The 22,690-nt window shown below is 45.6% G+C and overlaps 1 protein-coding gene across 2 annotated transcripts; it reads left to right on the forward strand.

The window, feature by feature from the left end:
- The first annotated feature begins 15,240 nt into the window (after nucleotides 1–15,240).
- LOC113842226 (uncharacterized) lies at nucleotides 15,241–22,283 on the forward strand. Of its 2 annotated transcripts, none has more exons than XM_072031257.1 (5): nucleotides 15,241–15,462; nucleotides 19,323–19,451; nucleotides 19,614–21,653; nucleotides 21,819–21,888; nucleotides 22,069–22,283. In XM_072031257.1, the coding sequence occupies exons 1-5, from the start codon at nucleotides 15,445–15,447 to the stop codon at nucleotides 22,257–22,259; spliced, it is 2,448 nt and encodes an 815-aa protein (XP_071887358.1). In that variant the 5' UTR covers nucleotides 15,241–15,444; the 3' UTR covers nucleotides 22,260–22,283. The 2 variants fall into 2 exon arrangements, with proteins under 2 accessions (XP_071887358.1, XP_038028006.2); XM_038172078.2 differs by lacking the exon at nucleotides 15,241–15,462 and adding an exon at nucleotides 18,768–19,027.
- The last annotated feature ends 407 nt before the right edge of the window (nucleotides 22,284–22,690 follow it).

Here is a 22,690-nt window from a genome sequence, read left to right on the forward strand (position 1 = left end):
GCACAAGGTAATGAACTTCTATTACAAAGAGCAGCTTAAAGACTTCAAGTATTTTAGATGATTAAAACATTAGTGGTGATTATTCACTGTCAGAGCTCTAAAAATAGAACATTTGATTAACACAGCATTAGTAAATGTGTTAGCATTTTACAACATGTTACTTTACAGTTGTAGCCTCATTTTTTATTGAATTGAATTATTTGCACCAGTCTAGGTGTTTCAGCTACACTTTGTTAATACTCGTGTGAATAACTTATCCCTTAATACAGTCGTTAAAATATTCATTGTTTTGGAAAAACAATGCTTTGCTGGATTTGTGAATTACATGTTATTCATGTCTATGTAACTAAAATTAAAAAAAAAAAAAGATGCAAAATATCACTTTAGGTCATCTTCCAAAGTATAAAACTCTATCAACAGAAGACATACTGGGTTCCGTGATGTTAAAAAACTTTCAGATTATGCCTTGGTTGCCAACAGTAGGTAATGAAAATCATTTTCTCTCAGGAGAGTTATTACTCCATCTTTATGCTATGCTAAGGTAATTATTTCATGAGAGTTCAACATACAAAACAATATAGCTGGAGTACGAACAGTAAGGCTTTTCTCAGTATTGACATCAATATTGTATGAATTCTTTGTGTTTTTGTGTGTGCGTGTGTGTGCTAGAATTGCAATGCTGTCCTCATTTCATTTTTTCCTTCGTGCAAGTATTGTTAACATGTCTTGCTGGAAAATAAAAGAGTTTGACCCGTCAAACATTTAAAAGCTGCACTTCTAAAAACCCTGATGGTTTTGTCCTCTTTGTTATTGAAATATATGTATATATATTGAAAACATGGTTGAATTATGTAGTCATGCATTCAAGTAATACGAGTCTTATTTTCTACTAGTATCTATTGGTTTTCATTTTAATCAGTCTGCATTCCACAGGTGCTGATTAACTTCATTATTATGATACAGGATTAGAAATGCCTCTGAACTCCAGAACTGCCACCCTGAACTGGCAGAGGAGTGAAAAGGCATTATCACAGGACTACTGTTAAATGGGTACATTTTGTTCGGTATGTATTCATGATTCACGTAGTCATGTATTCATACTCATGATTTCAGTGAGTGACTTGGTATATTTCACTGCATTTTCTTGCCTTTTATAGAACCCTAGTTCTATAAACTCTAGATTCTGTTAACGTGTCTTCAAATGATTTTCAATAGAGATGAAGTCTGAAGTCCTGTGAACCAAGAACAGATTTGGTTGTGTCCCTGTTAAAATGAGTTCTTCCACTGTATTTGACTGAGTGTGAAAAGAGCCCAGGTTGTCATCTATCATGTTATCAGCAAGATTTGATATCAGGCAGAGATGCATAGATAAAATCAATCTCCCAGTCTCCTCTTTTTTTTTTTTTTTCTTTTCTATTTTTTTAATATAAGGGATTAACAATATAGTAATGCAAAAACTTCATAATCAAAATAAAGCAAGTAGTCCATAGAAATGAATGAAATGCTCTAGATGGAGGAAAAACTAGAAGCTGACAATAAGACAAAAACCCTGAGAATCATCACAGATACTCTCATAAGTATAATGACACATCCCATGCCTCCCTTCATTTCTTTATCTGTTTTCCCATTATCACATTTCTTTCCTTTGACTCCCACCTTCCTAAAATTTAACTTGCTCTATTATTAGTAATATAAATAGTATTTTCCAGTTATTCTCTTACAAGGGTTCTTTTGTTTAACGCTTAATGAAGCTGAATTGTATTCGGGGTTAAAGTTTTTTTCTTTGTTTGTTTGTTTTTGTGTTTTAATTTTTTACTACATTAAAATGGACTAGTATTCATGAATTATTCTGTTATTGCTGTAATTCTGATCTGATTTCAAATACTTAGAAAAGTGTTAAAGTCAACAGATACTCGGTTTAGATTTCAACCTGAATTGCATGCAATGCAATTGAGGTTAAAAGTGAAGTTATGATGAAATACTATGCAAGATCCATTGCACAGCTGTTACCTTTTCTGTATTGACTTGATTGAAATTTCTTGCCATACAAAACTTTAATGTAAGTCCTGCAGGCAAGAGATCTTGCTAATGACAACCTGTATCCCTTGTTATAGCCTGCACATGAATAATGTAGCATAAATATAGCCAATGGCTAGGATTTGTCGTTACAACTTTACAAATATGACTGTGTTTCACTTCACAAATATTTCTTAGGGAGAAGTAATATTTTCAGGAGCTTTTTCTCCGTGTTGAAATCTTATTGTGCCTTTCAAAAGTCACAGCATATTGTCAAAATATCAGGATGTTATTTTGAATACAAAACTGCAAAATCTTCAGTTTACTGAAACTAGGACATATGCATCTTGATGCATAAATAATTTTTTGTTCTGAATAAATTCAATGGAAATTTAAAAGACAGCAGTTATGATAAATACACTTCTGAACATTAAAAAAATATATTACCCTAATTCCCACTAATTTTCTTGCATTTTTCATTTGAGCAGGCCTTGCTCAATTTACATGTCATCTCATACTTATGTTAAAACTAGAGCCATTTGAGATTTCAGTTTAGTCCAATACCTGATTCCCCTTATAGGACGTTACCTTGTTCATTTTAACCCGGTCTTGTAAATTAAGTTTTTTGGAGACACCATTAAAAGTACTGCTCAAGAAATGAATTCTATATGTAAATATGTTTCCATAATTCCAGTCATATTATATCTACTTTTTACTCTTTGTCAATCTTTCTTCTGTCAACGAAAGCTACATAGACACAGGAAAACATACCCTGAGACCCCCATGAGCACACAGCTGTTGAACAGATGTCAAGTATTCCCTAGCTTCCTCACTCCATTTCAACAGCATACTTATTCTGCATAATTTGATTGTTCAACTCATTAAAATTTATCAGGAAAAAATACATAATATGGGAGTTTGTAACATTCTATTTGTATTTAATAGTAACTGTCTGAAGCAATTTAATACATCTCAGTGACAAAGTTGCTCAGTTTTGTTTTTATTATACATTTTAAATTAACTTTTGCAGTGTGTCCATAAAATGTATCCTAGACAGAAGGAGACATAGTAAACCTGTCATATTCAATTGAAATATCACGTTATGCTGTAGCCACTACTATAAATGAAATAATATCCAAAATGTTTCATAATAGAAAAGGTCAAGTTGGCAAAATAACTAACTGTTCAGAAACAAATTTTAGGTCAGTGGACCAAATATCAAGATGACTGTCAAAGTAGGAATTTTATTAAATAAAAAGTTTTAGGAATGAACCTTCTTAACTGAGTAAAGGTAAAGATATTTAAATTATTAAGTTCAACAGCATATAGCATATGCTATTACGATGATCTTGTTTTCGTAGTTGACTGCTTTCTTACCTGAGTCATGGAACAAAGGAAAAGAAACAAGCTCTTTCTAATTTTCTTGTGGCCCCTGTTTGGTTGTGTTGGTGGTGATGGTGGTGGTTTATTTGCTTCATAACGACACGCTATCTCTTTACTTTTTTTGTTGTAGTTCAGAGAGTCTGTTACATCTTTCTTCCCACGGGGTTTTGGTTTAAGAACTGTAGGGACTCATCCTATCTAGACAGCCCTAAAGCCCCACCTCCTATGAGTGCAACAGTAGCTATTCAAGTAACATGTGGTTTCACATGAAGAATAGAATTCATGGACAGTTTAAGGACAATTTATGAAAAAGCTTTTGATCATATTGCTAGGAGATTGTCTATTATTATTATTATTATTATTTTAATTTAAATTGCTTAAAGTGTTTTGCATAGCTATACTAGCACTGAAACTTAGGAAATATTAACTTTATTAAACACTCCACTCCTCAGTTCATTTTAGTTTTCAAGATAAGGACTGTGTGTGGCTGTTGAACAACACATGTATGTGTACTGCTTTCAATTTTTCCTCCTACTTTACAATATAAAGTTCTTCTGCAATTTGAAAATAAACAATATGACACTGTGATTTCTATTCAATTTCTTTTTCCCTTTCTCCAAATAAAGACAAAAAAAAAAAAAAGCTACATATAGCTCTTTCCAATCTATCATTGTGTTAATATTCTAAACTGTGATTTACTCTAAATGGAAGCTAAAACACTTGATGAAAATTAAAAGGAGACAAAATTAAAATTAAATGAAAGAGATGTGGAAACGAATGGAAGAAATACCTATCTCCAAGTCATTAAACAACTCTGTTTTTTTCCACAAGCTGTAGAAGGCTTTCTTCAAGGACTGATATTAATACTTCAGATCTCTGGATTTACCTCATTTCAGATAGTAGCAACTCAAAATAATCCACACAGTCTATTTTCAAAATGCTGTATTACGGCTGGACTGGCCTCTAGTGAAACTGAAAAATGGATATTAACATGGGACAGAAGAAACCTAAGTGAACTATCTTATCTCCAGAAGCAGTGAAGCATTGAAATGTAATCTGTACATTTCATTTTGAGTAGACAGGCCTATCTCAACTCAAACCTGTAAGTCTAATTGGTACTTGTCAGATGCTCTGTTCTGCTTTCTTCTATATCACTGTATCAAAAGCAGAAAAAAAAATAATATTTTAGTATTGATCTGCATTAACAGAAAAAAAGAAAAAAAATGCAAAAGTTATGTTTAATGGTTAGGAATCGGTTATTTTTATGAGACTGGTATTAATCTTCATTTTCCTTCAAACACATTAATATTAATGTGAGACAGGGTTTACCTTACAGACTTGGCCTCTTTTCATATGACATTAAGAAATCCAAAATTTTGAAGCTCCAGTGATTAGAAGGTGAAACACAACTTAGTTTTAAATGCATTAAATAAATTGAAATATATTTTATAACCAGTTTATTTTACCTTGGTTTATTTGGGGAAACATGCCTTATTATGTGTTTTCCTTGCTTATATTCTGTGTACGCGGGCTATTTTAGGTTTGTGAAATCTTTCTTAAAGTACTAGTGAAAAAAAAAAAAAAAAAGGAAAATATGCAAAGCTGGTGCAATCTAGGGGATCTTGAAAAGTCTGATAATGACTGAATGAATGCTGAGCCTTCCCTTCTTCAGGTTAAAAAGACACTGAAGTTGTTCAAACTTCTCATTCTTGATTGGCATCCTTTACAAATATGGTGAAATGAGAGAGCTTTTTGTGGGTGTAACAAAGTAAAAAACTGTTCTAGAGCAGTTAATTCTTTAATGCATGCATTTTTAAATCCATTTGTACATATCCTTGGCTCCTGAGGCCATGTAAAACTTTAGAACAAGGAAGACTTACCCAAGGTGGAGGGGTACCAGGTTAAGAAGCACTTAAAAAACTTAAATGTACTTATATAGAAAGTGTCTGACAGATTGCACCCATGAGCTCTGAGCGAGCTGGCTGATATGCTGTGGAATATTGCCTTTGTAAAGAAGATTGAGCAAGACTCTTCTCCACAGTGCCCACTGACAGGATAAGAGGCAGTGGGCAATGAGTAAAACACATGAAATTATCACCAAAAAACACTTCTTTACTGTAAGGGTAGTTAAACACTGGAGTGGGTTGCCCAGACAGATTGTTGACTCTCCAGCTGTGGAGATATTCAAAACAGGACGGAACACAATCCTGGAAAGCCTGCTCTAGCAGACCCTGCCTAAGATGGGAGACAAACCTCCAGAGATTCCTTTCTGTCTAAATGATTTGTGAAATACAGACTTTCTACATACCTGAAACATTGAAATTGTATGCATATATAAAGAACAGAAATTGTACACACACACACACTCACATACATGTGAGTGCATGTGCACAAAAACTTTTTTTTTTTGCCATGGTCAAATGTACATATAGTGGCTCTAATAAGATTTCATAGTATGAAAAATATCTCAGTCAAATACCAGTTCCAACGGATACTTTATTTGATTTCTGATAGAGTCATTGACAGTCAAAGAATAAGTAAGCAGCAGAAAATGTTTGCAATATTTTCCAGAATCAATCAGTCCGAATCTACCAATATAACAGACCTGAAGTTACTTCTCATCAAGTTTCATGGCTGCTGATAATGTATTTTAAAATAACTATCACTATTTGAGTGTGTAAAAAGTCACTCTCCATCTTTCTTTATGTGGGCCTACTTCTCAAACTTACCCTGGTGCCTTTGAATGGCTATTTTCCTTCTGTTGTATCATCTGCACCACTCAGCTTGGTGCCATCTGAAAATGTGTTGAGGGTGCACTCCATCTCATTGTCTATGTCATTGATAAAGGTATTGAAAAGCACTGGTCCCAAGACAGACCCCTGAGGGACACTACTAGTCACCAGCCTCTACCTGGGCATTGAGCTTTTGACTGCAACACTCTGTGTGGCCATCCAGCCAATTCCGTATCCACCGAGTGGTCCACCCATCATATCCATATCTCTCCACTTTGGAGATAAGGATGTCATGTGGAACCATGTCAAAGGCCTAACAGAAGGCCAGGTAGATGACATTGGTTGGTCCTCTTTTGTCAACTGATGCCGTCACTCCATCACAGAAAACCAATAGAGAGTTTTGGCATGATTTGCCCTTGCTGTCTGTCTCAGATCACCTTCTTGGTTTGCCTGTGCCTTGATACTGTTTTCAAAAGGATCTGTTCCATGATCTTTTCAGGCATAGAGGTGAGGCTCACTGGTCATCCTTTCTACCTTTTTTAAAAATGGAAACGGACACCCCTTTTTCAAGTCACCATGGATGTCACCTGACTGCCATGACATTTCAAATATGATGGAAAGAAGATTTGCAACTCCACCACCCGGTTCCGTCAGGACACTGGATTGCATGGCATTGGACCTCCTGGAATTGTACCTCTTCTCCATGTCTGTTGTTACCAGTTATCATTTCTCATCCATCAAAGGGTACACTCTCCTTGGTCTTCCTTTTCTGACCAATGTACCTATACAATCCCCTTCATGTTAGTCTTTTCATCTCTTGCCAAGTTCAGTTTCAGTTTAATCAAATTATATTGACTACATTTCTTTCTAATTCCTCTATATTTACAAGTACTAATCTCAGCAGTGCTGTGTTGATAATAACAGCCAAAGATTATCCATGTGGCATTTATACAAAATCAATATTTCAAAAAGCAATATTTGTGCCCCCAGCACAAGGAGGCTGTAGGACTGTTAGAGCCAGAGGGTCCAGAGGAGGGCCATGAAGATGATCAAGGGACTGGAGCACCTCTCCTATGAAGACAGGCTGAGGAAGTTAGGATTGTTCAGCCCGGAGAAAAGAAGGCTCTGGTGAGACCTTATTGTGGCTTCCAGTACCTAAAGGGACCTACAGAAAAGCTGAAGGACTCTTTTTCAGGGAGTGTAGTGATAGGACAAGGAGTAATGGCTTGTTCTACTCTAAGACAGGATAGATTTAGAATAGGTATTTGGAAGCAATTATTTACTCAGAGGGTGGTGAGGCAGTTGCACACCATAAACTGCAGGTTTCTGTGCTTTTCAATTCAATGTAGATGATCAAGCTGGGGATTGGTCTGCATGAAAATGATACTGAGTCTGTGGTGGGTATTTTAAAGAAAGAGTTAAAGAAGTCTGCGTTGTTGTGATATCATTGATGCTGTCTGAAGAAAGTTCTTGACCAGGAAGTTTCCGAAGTTTTCCACAGGTGTCTGAATTCAAGGATTGCATTGCTTTGCCAGAGAAATGAACTTTAGAAGAAAAGAAAATCTGAGGGAAGTTAGAGCAGAAAGGCTTATACCATGTCAAAAAACCTGAATATCCTGGGATAAATGCTTAGCTCGACAGACAAAATGAGGTTTCCATGCAGGGAAATTGTTTGCCTGAATTTTCTGGAAGAGTTTCCCAGTGACTAAGCAAATGAATGGGAAAGGACTCTCTTGAGAACGCCCTTTGTTCTTCCAGGTCCTATTTCAATCCATACTCTGATCCGTCCAGAGGGAAATCCGTTTCATCCTCATGTGGTTTACTTTGCTGTGAGTCTGATCAACGGAGACACAGGGCAGCCATGCACAGTAGTCCTCTCCGCTAAGAAAGCCTTCTCCTTCCAACAGGGATGTCAGGGTGAGCTCTGTAGTGAGACAGGGAACAAGATGAAGGCTGGTGATTCCTAGGTCTGAGCGAACACCATTGCAGGTTACCCACCCGAAGATAAGGGAGTACAAGACTCTGTGCAGAGATCACGGAAACAGCAAGACCTGGCTGACTGCGGAAGTCTGTCAAAGACAGGAAAGGCTGAGAGGTGGAGAAAGAAAGCTCTTATTCAAATCCAGTCTGTTCCTTGGTAAGTTATGAAGGAAATTAAAAATACATAATAAGTAGGTCAGAATCCTTTTTTATTTTATTTTATTTTATTTTATTTTATTTTATTTTATTTTATTTTATTTTATTTTATTTTATTTTATTTTATTTTATTTTATTTTATTTTATTTTATTTTAATTTCTATACACAGCTCTGTTTTTTATGTATTTTTACCCTAGAGTCAGCTTTCAATTTATCTTATTTTTGGACTGAAAATATGTAACTATCACAAATTATAAAAAAGAAGTTGAAAAGTAAACTGCAGTTCCTGGCACCAAGATGAGTTACAAGTGCTTAAAAATGTAGAGTAAGAGCTAACCCAACAGACTGGTTTTTGCTACAGCCTTTCTCTGATGAGCCCACCTCTCTGGTAATTTCTCACTCATCTTCAGCCGTGTCTTAACCTTACTTCTTCTGTCCATAAGCAAACCTGATTGTTGAAGAGAATCTTGTCTTTATGTCCTTGGTCTTGCTTTCAAGCCATAGCCACTGGAAAAGAGTGGAGTCTGGGAAGAAGACCCGAAGAGAAACTTTCATAGGAAGAAAATGAACTGGTTTTACTGTCCATCAGTGTCACCATTTTACTGTGCTGGAGAGAGTGAAGCAATGCAACAACAAATCTGTCAAAATATGATCTTGTCCTTGTTCTTGTCGAAGAATGCAGCCAAAGCTGGTTGCAATACCACCACCTCCAATCCCAGCAGTTTCTGTACTTCCTCGCAGGTGTTTGTCTTCCATGGGGGTGACAGCTGAATTGTGTGCAGAAGGATTGACTGAGGCTGGCACAGATCCAAAGGCAAGTCTCCTCTTGGCTTGCTGTCTTCCTCTGGCCAGATGTTGCCTCTATGGAGCAGAGGCTGCTGGAAACCAATTCTTGTTCAAGCAGTCATTTGCTCAGTTCCGACAACAGGCTTCCAGCACTAAGTCTTGAGCAATCTTCACTGGGAAAGCTATGTGTTTCTGCAGCGAGGCTCTTTTTTCTTTCAGGGGCTTCTGCTCTGAGACAATTTGGAGTAGAGAGAAGCATTTTCTGAAAGACTCTTCTGGGCAGAGGATCTTCATTGTTAGTCTTGTAGTAGCACATGCTCTGAGATTTCCATCAAATTAGGTTTTGGACATAGATGTAGAGAAGATTGTCATTGGGTTTCTAGGCCTGTATTTCTTGATGTCCACTTGGTATGGAACAAATCAAAGAGGCATACTGTATTCTTGTGCCTCTTTCCTCCTAATGAATTAATCCTTCCCTTTTTCTACAAGAATGGATGAAATAAATGTCATGCTCGTGTAAGGTGATCTACAGCTTATCTTCTGGCACAACCGCAATGTTGTCATCTGAAATCCAAGGTTACTCTGCACTGTAACCTAGTCATCAGCTGTCACCCAACTTGCGAGCATTTCTAACCAGTCCTACCTTACCAGTCAGGCGTTTTTGTTAAATGCTCCAGGGAATTCTATACATATTGTACAAGTGTGACTTTTGCTTCAATATGCACATTACAGACCCTTCACTTCAGAATGAGAACTACCAAGAATTCACGAGCTTCTTCCTCTAAGCCCAGAATGCACGGTGATGTGTTTGCGTTCTGCTCTGCAAAACGGCATGGCAACTTTACAACAGCTACAGACTTCTGCGTAGTAGCTTTTTACTTAGTGTCAATCCCAGCTAAGATGCTTGCTTTTCCCATGAGTCTTGTTTTCCCCATTCTTATTCCACTTCAAGAAAGACATTTGGTTATCTCTTTTCCTTTATCCGCACGGGACACTGCTACCTGTGTTTTTCTCACATCTATTTCATGGCTGATCTTTGTCTCCACTTCCTCTGTTATAAATCCCTACATCTGTTAGATTTGGACTCCTGTTTTCAAACACCTTGGTAACTTTTTGCTTTTTGAGATGCTTCTACTTTCTTGAAGAAGAAAGACCTGGATGGACAAGTCAAGTATCTCCAAAGAAAGGAAGCGTGCAGAATTCATGAGAAAAGCCACAAAGCAAATTGCCAGCTGATTCACAGCATACCTGATCGTTTTGTTTTCCAAGATATTAAAAACACCACTGCTGTGCTGGCCAAGAGGAAATGTGGCAATTCCCTTCGGGCTTGGAGTACTTACGACACTCAAGGTACTAATGCTTATCTGGTATCTTTTCAATATTGAGTACCTTGTGTTCTTTTGCCCAAGGTGAAGACAGGCAGTTTTGGAACCAACAGACTACACCTGGGTAGCCAGATAGCATACCATATAGGTATCCTTCTTCACTTCTATGAAATTCTGAAGTGGTTCACCTGGGAAATACAACAGCAGCATAGTTGTTAGACAGCCAGTCACGTGAAAGGCTTTGTTCAATTGACTGCTGCTTGTAAGCAATAATTACATCATAACAGAAAGTGACAGACTGACATCATTGTTTAGTGCATAACTCCGGTCTGTATGTGAATAGCTGGATTAGTAGGAATGGGAAAGAACCACATAAGTAAGTCTACACAGGAAATAAAGATAGATAGAATCATTTTTGTCTGTTCTTCTAAAAGCTGTCTATTAATTATGAAGCCACAGCACTGCTTCAAATGCTGGAATTGACACTGTTCCTGTAAATTGACACTGTTCCTTTCATTTCATTAGACCAACTACACAGAGTTGTATAGAGAAGACTATTCTTGTGAAGAAGAGTTGTATAGCATAGCCTAAGTACCCTCAATCGAAGCAGGTAAAATCATACCTAGTAAAGAACAAAAGAACATGTCTTTCTTTCATGAGCTAAGTGTAAGAGCATTCCCAAAATTCCGTCCTGACTTGGGGAACAACAAACCAAAACTGTGCAGAAGAAATCATGAGCCACTGGGATGAGTGCTCTGGCAAGCAGACCCAGACTCTTCAGATTCTTTGCAGCAAATCTACCCAGGCTATCATTTGCACTTCCTATCTACTTCAGTGCAACCAACTTTTGATTTATCCTCGGAGTATTTCTCAAGTTTTTCAGTCCTTCCCCAGACCTCTCCCCTTCACATGGGCCATGAAGCCCACCTTCAGCCAGAGAGGAGGCATGGCCACCCTGAAGAAAGAAAATGAATGGGGACAGTCCCTGCCACCTCATCCTAGTACGACGTACTGGGACCAGGTTGCCATAGGCGTCTGTCCCTGGAGTGGAGCAGGGTGGAGCATTAATCAGAAAGGAATTTGTCTCCATTGCCGAGAGCAAGCCACATTCCTCATGGATATCACAAGTCTTCTTTTCATTCCCTGTGGAGCTCTTGAAGCCCTCTGCTCAGGGAACCTCACTGCTGGAGACCCCTGTATGTTCTACAGGGACTCCTGGTACCTCAAGTGACCTGAGGCGTGGATTTCACAGCTCAACTGGAAGCTTGAGCCATGCATAAGCCTTAGGTATTGCAACCTGTTCCTTCCTTAGATCTCTCCTTACCTACGTATGGACAAGATTGTCAGGTGTTGTTTTTGAACCTTCCAGTACCCACTAATCACCGAATTGAAAAAGCCAATCTGCAAGCAAGGACTGGATTTCCAACAAAAAACGGAGAGAAGCCCTGGCAAAGCTGTTGTGAACAATAGCCCCCTCTTGTGTGTTAAAGGGGCAGCAGGGCTGTGTCTGCATAGGCCTGAGCTTTGGAGCTTTACGCAAACTTGGTAAACTTGTGAGGAAAGCAACCAGTGCAAGTGGCTTCCCCAAGGGGTGACTGCACAGAAGCGAACGCCTGACAGTGGCTGCCCAAGCTGACGGCTTAGCTCTGGTCTGGATATATCATAAGCTTTGTTGTGCAGGGTAGAAGTGAATTTCCGTCATGAAAAACAGCCCAGTGCTGGATGATATCATGTTTATTTCATAAAGAAGCAAGGAGGGAGGAAAACATGACTGTTTTCTAAGACTCTTGCACATCCTCAGCACATTGAGCATGTACGTCCTAGCACTGCACTAGTAAGGGAAGACCTCAACCAGGAGCAGATTATTCTTCATTAATTTAAACTGGGGGAGCGGGAATCACACCAGACAAAGACGTCCTTTTCACCAACATAGTTTATTTTGCCTGTCATGGCTCTATACAAAGACAGTAAAAAGGCAACAAATAAGGCAATATTCCCTCCTTCCCCTTCCCTCTCCTCCCCTCTACTTCCTTCCCTGGCTCTCTCCTCCCCTATACTCCCCTACACTCATCCCCCTAAGCTCCCCTACACTCTCCTCTCCTACACTCCCCTATACTCTCCTCCCCTACGCTCCCCTACACTCTCCTCACCTACAATCCCCTCCCCTACACTACCCTACACTACCACACACTACTCTACACTCCCCTACACTATGCTCCCCTACACTCCACTACACACACCTCCCCTACCTTCCCCTTCACTCAGTTCCCCTACACTCTGCTCCCCTACCCTCCCCTTCACTCAGTTCCCCTACACTCCCATACACTACCCTACACTCCACTACGCTCTGCTCCCGTGCCCTCCCCTGCCCTCCCCTGCCCTTCCCTCCCCTCCCCTTCTCGTTTTTACCCTTCCCTCCCCTCCCTCCCGTTCTCTTCGTTCCCTCCCCTTCCCTCCCGTCTTCTCCTTTCTTCTTCTCCTCTCTTCTCCTTTCTTTCACAAATTGCAATGGAGAACAGGGAGAAGCATCACTTCCAGTCACTTCCGTCGTTCTCGTAGCTTGTGTCACTGCCTGATTCGTGGCAATCCATCAGCAGGATCCAGAAGCGTTCCAGCTGCTGTGCTACTAGGTGAGCAGCCGTCTCCAAGTGGCAATCACGGATTTCTTGCTGTGGCTCGGACACGGCACTTTCAAGTCCACCCTGGCTTGGCCATGTCCTCTTGCTCTGTCCCCACCTACATTACAGTTCTGCTTAGAAGCCGAAGCACGCTGCTGAAGTACTTCCACTCCTTCCATTTGCAAGGATTGAGTTTGTCTAGCCAAGTGGTTTCTGTCCATAGAACACAAGAAAGAGGTTTTGGTTAGAAACAACTCAAGGAGGACTTCTTTTCCACATGGGCAAGGAATAGTCACGCTTTTCTAATGGAAACTCCAGTGGAAGAGAGAATGACAGATCATGCCGAGAGCTTTGAAATATCCCTTGGGGATGCCTAGTGCAGAGGACCAGAGGAAAGCTGTCCAAAGGACACCAGAGAATCACTCGGAATTACTTCCTCACAGACACATGTCCTTACTATGTCTGATATGGCTTCATGTCTGATATGGCTTCAGCTGGTTTCAGGGTTCTTGTTCACCTAAAACCTAAATTCGGAGTTGTAAATGAAGATGGAAAGATTGACAAATGTATAAATCACTGATGGGGAAAAAAAAAAAAAAAGAAAAAAAAAAAAAGTGCTTGGAGAACTTTGGCCATTAGCCCTGGAAAGCATCAAAGTACTGTCCTCTGAAGCAAATGCCTTCTTCTCTTGATACCTAAGGAGGAAAATCAATCCAATGTTGTAACATTAGAAAAGCAAACACTAAACACAAGCAAAGAAGAAGAACAAGTAAGCAATTGCAATGCCTATGGGGCTATTGCAGGGTTAGGCAAAGAACTATTGTGCCATGAAATCTTGGCATAGAAGAAATATTATGTGCATTTTTTACTGTTTCATTTGTTGAGCTCTGTTTGGAAGGGAGTGAATCTATCAGGATTAGATATCTAATTTAGAAGTGGAATTAAAATTGTTTTCTTTTTTTTTTTTTCCTCTTGAGTTCACTCCTTCCTATAGGATTTCATAATAGAATAGGTATATATTAAAAAAAAAAAAAAGATTCCAAGCAGGTAATCATATTCACAATTATTTTTTCAATCCAGAAACAATAGCAAGGATGAGCTGAAAAGTATTTCTATGCCATTAGAGTGTCAAGGTGTGTCCCATACATTAGTAACAGTCAGAGGATTCATTTTGGAGAACAAAAGCTATCTTGAAAGAAGTAAAGACAGAAGTAAATATGTATGCATGTATATCTCCCTCTCTCTACAGAAACCTAAGAAACTCGTCTGCAGGTTAGCTTCTTGCTCTCTCTTCTCAAAGTTCTAGTGAATACAGCATCAGTGTGTGTTCCAAACATTACCCTCAGTCCAGCACGGATACACACGAGAGGTCAGTCTGCAGGTTGCGCAGGCCAAGAAACTGCTCTGGCTTGATGGGAAGAGCCAAGGCAGAAGTTGCTGTCAGAGAAAAGATGCTGTCAAAGCGTGTCACGTCCATGCTAGAGCACCATCTAGCATACCATCTCTCCCACCATCTAGCTCTACTGCATCTAGATGCAGCTATACTAGAGCGTCGCTACTTAGCCAGTCTGGGGGATCTTAGGAGCCTTCTGAAGACCCAGAGGAGGGGCTGTTGTCCTTTCTGTTTTAACAGCCAGGGAAAACTCTTACCGTTTGACACAGAGGGGCTGAAAAACACAAAGTGGACTTGCAATCTTCAGAGCTTCGAAGCAAGTGGAGATTGTGGAGGTTGTGGAGTAACCAAGGAAACTGTTGATCTAGAAGCAGCCTACAGATTGTGTTTAGCCAGGGCCTTGTATTGCCCTTCTGGCTGATCTGCCAGCAATTCAAGAAAGTCTCCCTGGCAAGCCAGCCCTGGAGTCACCCCAAACTTGGTGAAACCCATGCGATTGGAAAGGAGACAGTTGCACTCCATAAACTGCAGGTTTCTGTGCTTTTTGCTTGCTTGCTTGCTTGCTTGTTTTCCAGGCTGAATTGGATTAGCTGGACAAGTTGGCAGCTGCCTACAGACAAATACCTTATCAGGAGTCTAAACTACGGGATTGCTCTAACTGAGAACAAGGAATTGGACTTGACGTCCTGTGGGTAGTTAGGGTCTGGCGGCCGGAAGATGTGGCGCTGTATGGAAAGGTTGAGCCCCTCCCTTGATGGACAGTAGCGTGTGGCCTGTGCTGTAAGCAAGCGGAAGTGACGCTATGGGCCTCGGCTATATAACCCCATGGGACCCGACAGTAAACGCCATTTGCCATCCACCACATTGGTGTCTGGGAGCCGATGGACCGAGCGGCCTGGGGTTGGCCGCCGTGCCGTTCCTGAACCAGGTCGCCACTGCCCCCTGAAGGCAACAAGTGGTGCCGAAACCCGGGAAAACTCCTGATTCGGGTGAACGGCGGCCGGAGCGGCGGGACCAGCCCGGCGGGGAGGAAGCTCCCGGACCAACAAGGAAGATGGAAACCCTTGTGAAGGTCGTATCCAAGTTGTGGAAGCTGTGGGGTGGCTCGGCTGAGGAAGCCAGGGTGCCGGTGGGGAACCAGAGCCTGAGGAAATCTGGGAGAGACCACGGCCATGTGCGCCCCAGTACGGTGCTGAACTAGAAAACGAAGAGTCGGGTGAAGAAGCCTCCGGCGGGAACGGGGATGAAGCGTTAGGTTTTACTAACACGTGGAAATGCGAAAAAGAGAACGGTTGCGGGGACGACCGGGGAGGAGGTAGAAGCGTGAGAGAGGGGCAGAGAGCCGATCGGAACGGCCATCCGAAAACACGCTCCTGTGGCGCAAACGCCTCGCTGAGCAGGCGGCGGGGCGAGCCACGAGGCAGGGAGCGGCCCCCCCGCAGGGGTGGGGGGCGGGGCCGGACCTCGATGGGAGGGGACCGGAACTCGGAGGTGAGCAGTCAGTCAAGCTCTGACTCCGGGTCAGATACCGATTCACATTCGGAGGAGGAAATGGGGACAGATAGCAAAAATATCCCCATCCGAAATAAAGCTGCACCGCGAGGCGGAGAAATTCCTCTCATGGATTGGAGGAAAATTAAGATTGCGTGCGCCATCTGGGTGCTATCGGCCGTGCTAGCGTTCCCGGTCTGGGTGACAGACGGGGGGCAGAGGGTTCACTCACCAACAAACCCTAAGGATGTACAAGCGATTGTTAAAGCCATTGTGCATAAAGGGCTTCATTCTGCAATGGTCTCCACCCTCAGAGATGGTGTTTTCAGGGGAGACGACATGCTCCCGTTTGATATCAAACAAACTTGTAGACTGATCTTTGACGGGGGTGGGATGATCATTTTTAAACGAGAATGGGGGGACAACTGTATGAGACAGCTGGCCCAAGTAACTGGGACGGATCACACACTGTATGGCTCTAGCCTGCAGCGGCGAATGGGTACGGACCCAACAGTGATCACCCCCCAGGCGCAAGTCCAGGGCCTGAGCGCCCACGAAGGTATGGCAACTCGTGCGGCCAGAGAAGCTCCAAACAGCCGACGCCCCAATTTCAGAACAAAACTAATGAAAACTGAGTTTCTGTTCACAGGAACGGATCATCGGGCACCCCCGTAATCTGTATACCCCGGCGACATGAGAAGACAATAAGTCAGCAAGCGTCCTGTCTAAGCCTGAGAGTTCCACACTGGCAGAATCCAGACACCAGCGAAGCGGCCTCCGTGGGTGGGGGGCTGCAATGCGTTTGTGTGATCTTATCTTTGGACCTTGTATACGAAATATGCTTGTGTTGTTTGTTAAAAGTTGGTTAGAGAAAGTTAACATTATGTTGGTAGAACACCAACAACTACTTTAAGAGTGTATTTACTCAGGGTTACCGGTTACCTCTTAGTTTTCTCCTGGTTATTGTGCCTTATGTTTTTTAGTTAAGTTATGATGTCTACGTCTTAAGATTGTTATATTTTAGCTAATTTGGTTGTGCATAGGGAGGGGGGGAAATGTGGGTAGTTAGGGTCTGGCGGCCGGAAGATGTCGCGATGTACGGAAAGGTGGAGCCCCTCCCTTGATGGACAGTAGCGTGTGGCCTGTGCTGTAAGCAAGCGGAAGTGACGCTATGGGCCTCGGCTATATAACCCCATGGGACTCGACAATAAACGCCATTTGCCATCCACCACATTGGTGTCTGTGAGCCGATGGACCGAGCGGCCTGGGGTTGGCCGCCGTGCCGTTCCTGAACCAGGTCGCCACTGCCCCCTGAAGGCAACAACGTCCTTAGGAAGTCTTTCCAGCTACGCTTTCTACCACTACAGAAATGCACCTGATTCTTTCACAAAGCTTACGGGTGCTGACTGCAAATAGTCCTCATCATTCTCCATTGCCTTCCTCATCTCCATTCTCTTTTGGCCCGTGAAGCTTTTCCGAGCAGAGATGAAGATCAGCTCTAATACGCAGTCTGGCATTCTGCAAAGGAAAAGAGGAATCCTCCTGAAAACTCTTTGCAACCTCACCCGCCATCCCCAAAGCAAAGAAGAGCAAAAGAACAGCGCTTGATCACAGCAAGCATCAACTCGAGCATAGGTCTCCTGCAAGTGTAGCGGGGTTCAACAGCTGCCAAACAAGCTTAAGGAGCACACCCAGAATCAAGTCCATCCAACAAGTGCTTGAAAGAGTTAGGTTTTCTTAGGCGTGAGGAATGAAAAAGAAAGCAAGAACTGACCAGTTACCAGCACACAGTTTCCCTCGAGCTTGCTTGGCTTCATTCCGCACCTGAGGCTGGGCTCCCAAGCAGGATTGAGCAGCATTGTGCAGAAATGCCAAAGCCTCCTCCCCAGCCGTGCTGGATCTTCAGCCCCAAGGGCTTTGGCTCTGTTGCTTCCTCAGCAACATGGGCAATTGCCCAGGCAAGCCGGTGTCCAGCAGCTCGACGCAGGAAGCGCAGCCCCCCCTTGCCACCGCTTGCCGCTCACACCAGGAGCCCCCGCAGCGGTGGCAGCCGTTGCACGGCGCTTGGTGCGGTGCGGTGCGGGCAGAGGGCTGCGGGCTCCTTCTCCTCGGGGGCGGCTCCGCCATGGGGCGTCCGCCGCGGGGCTGCTGAGGCAGCGGGGGGCTCCATGGGGGAGCGGAGGGCGACGTGCGCTGGGGCTGGGACGGGCCTGGGGCTGGGGCACCGCGCCGCCGCCGCCATGCCAAGCGGCACTCCTGGCATCTGTGCTGCAGAGCCAGCCAGTGTGACGCCTTGGCGTTTGTGACTTCACAGAATCACAGAATGTCTACGTTGGAAGAGACCTCAAGACCATCGAGTGACAAACAAAGGCAACTCTGCATTTCCTTCTTCAACACCCGCTTTCTTCACAAAAACAAAACAAAACAAAAAACACAGAACTTCATCCCTCACACGGGACTCCCGAACTGAGCCTGCAGGGGCTGCCAAAGGCAGCAGCTCCTCAAGCACTGCTCGCACACGGCTCCCTACCACGGGCTCCATCCATCCCCCAGGAGCAAACTTGGTCAAACTAAGCCCCTTTGGAGATATTGGATGGCAGGCCTTACCAAATGCCGGACAAAGGAAAAGATCTAACACAAGAAGGGCTGCCCCGTGCCAGGCACAGTGTAGTTCCAGGCACTTCCAACAGCCCCAGTGCAGGCAAGAGTGAGCCTGTGCGGGATGATGACAGCGCCTCTGGAGAAATGTCCGGCAGAGGGCTGCCACGATGACAGAGCGGGCCTGGACTAGAGCAGCCCAGAGGTGTCTCCTGACCCCCACCTTGCTGTGAGCTGGTGTCTTGATGGGAGGCTGCCGGGAACAAGGAGGCTCCACAGCAAGCACTCAGGCTTTGTGACGTGGGGCGGCGTCAGGCCACAAGACCATTGTGACACGGCAAGCGTCCCCATGGTGACGGTGTGACTTATATGGCCCGAGCCCCCGTGGTGCTCACTCCCAGGAGTGCAGCGCCGTCAGGAGGCAGCAGCTGCCCTGGGTGCCTGTTTCTTTGTCTCTGTGAGAGGACAAAGGGATGCCGAAGGAGCAAGAGGCGAAGGCCTGCTCCCAGCCCAACAAAGGGCTGCCGAGCATGAAGAAGCACCACCAGGTGCGGGACAGGGAGGGAGGGAGAGGGCAGACACAGGAGAGAGAGTGCCAGGTGGCGGAGCATGGTACCGGGGCGCGAGGCCTGGCCCTGAGTGTCTGCGGTCCAGGCCCAGGTTCTCGTGCCCCAGGGGTTTCTCTGGGGCAGAGCTGAGGCCTGGGATGGCTGTGACTCGCGTGGGTCGGGCAGCACTCTGTCCGAAGGATGTGGCACTGAGGTGGGGCTGGGTGTCCAGGCACCACAAGGGATGCTGGTGGCAGCGCAGCCACCACCATCCCACACCTCCTTCTCCCCACAGGTGCAACCCAAACCGCCACAGGCAGGACCGCTGTGCAGCCAGACTCCATCCTTGTCCATCCACGGGGTGAGGCTGCCACAGCTCCACTGCCCACAGAAGTCACAGGCCTCTAGGAAGAAGAGCACACAGGTAGGGAGCCCAAGTGAGATGGGGCCAGATGCCTTCCCAAGCCCTGGGAGCTGCTGACAAGGAGGCGGCACGTGCTGGAGGGGGCAGGTGGGCAGGTGCTGGAGGTGGGCAGGTGGGAAAGGACTACGGTAACATCACCTTTCTCCTTGGCTTCCCTTGCAGACAGACAGCCTGAAGCTGAGGCAGGCACTGCCCGGCAGCAGTGCCACCGGTGAACGGAGAGATCCTCTACCAGCCTTGCCGCCTCTGCCAAGGCAGGCAGCGACACTGAGAACTACACATCGGCATTCAGTGGGAGCTTCAACTATCCCCCGGCTGCCCAGTCTGTCAGTAGCAGGCTCCACCTCTTCTGTGCCATGCAGAGACTGCATCACGAGCACCAAGGCTGTCAGACTCCCCGAGGTCGTCCCACGTCCTCAAGGACACGTGAGAAAAGAGCAAATGGCAGCAACTGCCGAGAGCCGGGGGACAGCCCTGCAAGCCCCCGCATCCATTCTGGCGCCTCTGCAGGCCAGACCCCAGCAAGACAACAGGCCAACCCCAAGCCATGCTGCAGCCAGGAGCCAAAGACCCAGGGTGCAGCTGAGGGTACAAAGGCACTACGCCCCTCCCAGCAGTGTGGCAACACCCGCAAGGACAGCCCAGGTGCCGGCCACCAAGACTGAAAAGATGCCAGCAACACGGAGACGAAAAGATGGCCATGCTCGAGAGGACACAAGAGCTGCTGCTGGGATCTCCAAGCCAGGAGGGAGGCAGCAGAAGGAAGCCACCTGGAACCTTCACTGGGACCCAGACGCAGCCCACCAGCAGGGGCCTGGCTCACCCCACAGCACTGGCAGAGATTCTGCCAGAGAGGCAGTCAGCCCCGCACAGAGCGCATCTCTTGCCATGTCAGGGCCAACCAATGCTGAGCCAGCAGATTCTGCGCAGGTTGCAGGTCCTGCCAGTGAGGGGGACAAGAATCCTATGGGTGCATCAGCACCCAGAGATGCTAAATCGCCTTCTCCCCTGGCTGCTGCTATGCCCGGCCCTTCCACAAGCAGCCAGAAAAGACCGCCGACATTGAAAGACCGGGTCAAGATCAACTGGGATATCTATGGGTGCTCCTCCTTTCGGCCAGCAATGCAGATCATTCCGAGCGGGGAGAGGGAAGGCTGCCAGTTGTCCCGGTGGAACGAGTCCTGGCCGAGCAGCGTGAAGGTTCCGAGGTTGCGAAGGATCTGGGCAGCAGACGACGGTGACACAGCTGACAGCACTGCAGCCAGTGCATCGGGCAGGCAGGAGGTGGCAGTGAGGACTGCGGGCCAGCGCCTTCCCTACTTTTGCTCCACAACGAGTAAGACCATTCTGCAGGACATTCAGGAAGAGTGGGAAGAGAGCCCCAGGATAGAAGCTGTGGCAGAAGCAGACGACGTCCTGCCCAGCACGTCTCCTGCCCCATCTGGTGAGGCAGATGCCAGGCCTTCAGCTGCTCCTATGGCCGCAGTTCCTGGGCCCGAGGAGCTCCCCCCGGCCTGCATGCCCAAAGAGGGAAAAGCTTCAGCCTCTCCCCTGGCTGCTGCTATGCCCGGCCCTTCCACAAGCAGCCAGAAAAGACCGCCGACATTGAAAGACCGGGTCAAGATCAACTGGGATATCTATGGGTGCTCCTCCTTTCGGCCAGCAATGCAGATCATTCCGAGCGGGGAGAGGGAAGGCTGCCAGTTGTCCCGGTGGAACGAGTCCTGGCCGAGCAGCGTGAAGGTTCCGAGGTTGCGAAGGATCTGGGCAGCAGACGACGGTGACACAGCTGACAGCACTGCAGCCAGTGCATCGGGCAGGCAGGAGGTGGCAGTGAGGACTGCGGGCCAGCGCCTTCCCTACTTTTGCTCCACAACGAGTAAGACCATTCTGCAGGACATTCAGGAAGAGTGGGAAGAGAGCCCCAGGATAGAAGCTGTGGCAGAAGCAGACGACGTCCTGCCCAGCACGTCTCCTGCCCCATCTGGTGAGGCAGATGCCAGGCCTTCAGCTGCTCCTATGGCCGCAGTTCCTGGGCCCGAGGAGCTCCCCCCTGCCTGCATGCCCAAAGAGGGAAAAGCTTCAGCCTCTCCCCTGGCTGCGCACCCTGTGTTGGAGGCCAGGACAGCACCTCTCACCCCATCAGCATGTGAGGAAGAAGAAGCAGCACCTTCTCCCCTGGCTGGGGGCCTTCTGCAAGAGGTAAGCAAGGTATACCTTCCTCGTCCCACAGTCATGGAAGCCACAGACCCCTGTCGGTGGGCCTCGAGGCCCCTCATCCCTTATCCATCTGGCATCGGGGGCATCGGGGCCCGGAGCATGGCCAAACAGTGGCCCACAGGGCTGTGGTTTTCTCTCCCCATGCAGGTTTCCTCCGAGCATAGAAGCAGTGCACAGTGTTCCTCACACTTCCAATCGGTGCCAGAGGAAGGGCCAGGTATGTCCTAAAGTATGGAGCCATCCCAGCCCACGGCACGGAGGCTGGCAGCACTCCACGCACAGGGTCCCTCCATGTCCAACTGTCCCCTCCCCAAGGGAAAGCCTTGGTGGCGGGGGCAGGCAGGACCATGCCCAGTTCCATCCCAGCCCCTCACGTACAGCTCTCTGACCCCCACAGGCACCGCTGCCCTCCCGCACGCTGTGGCTCGCTCGCAATTGCCCCCCCTCTTCAGGAGAGCACTTCGGGCTCTCCGCAGGAGTTACTGCTTCAGCTGCATCACAGAAGACCTAGAGCAACGTGAGGCTGACAGTACCAGGGAGCTCCCCACAGATGGCAGCTTCAGTCCCGAGGACGGGGCTTCTGAATAAAATTGTTCAGGACTATTTCATAGATGAGGGCTGTCTCTTCTGTTCTGTTCTGCGTGCATGGGTGTCTGTGGGCTGCGTGTGCAGCTGCTGCGGTCAGACCCTGGGGCAGGGTGTCCCCATCTCCATGCTGCTAGTGCCTAGAGGGTGCACAGGTTTGTGCAGCAGTACTACCATGCAGTACTCTTGCGTGGGCTCCTCTCTATGGGCTGCAGCTTCAGCCCAGGGCCTGCTCCTGTGGGGGCTCTCCATGGGCCGCAGCTTCCTCCAGGCCACATCCACATGTTTTATAATGATGATGATGTTTTTGTTGTTGTTATTATTATTATTATTATTATTATTATTATTATTATTATTATTATTATTATTATTATTATTATTTATTAATTAATAATATAATTAATAAGTAATCATCATTTAATAATTATTTAATA

This window comes from Anas platyrhynchos, chromosome Z, assembly GCF_047663525.1.
Source record: "Anas platyrhynchos isolate ZD024472 breed Pekin duck chromosome Z, IASCAAS_PekinDuck_T2T, whole genome shotgun sequence".
NCBI lineage: Eukaryota > Metazoa > Chordata > Aves > Anseriformes > Anatidae > Anas > Anas platyrhynchos.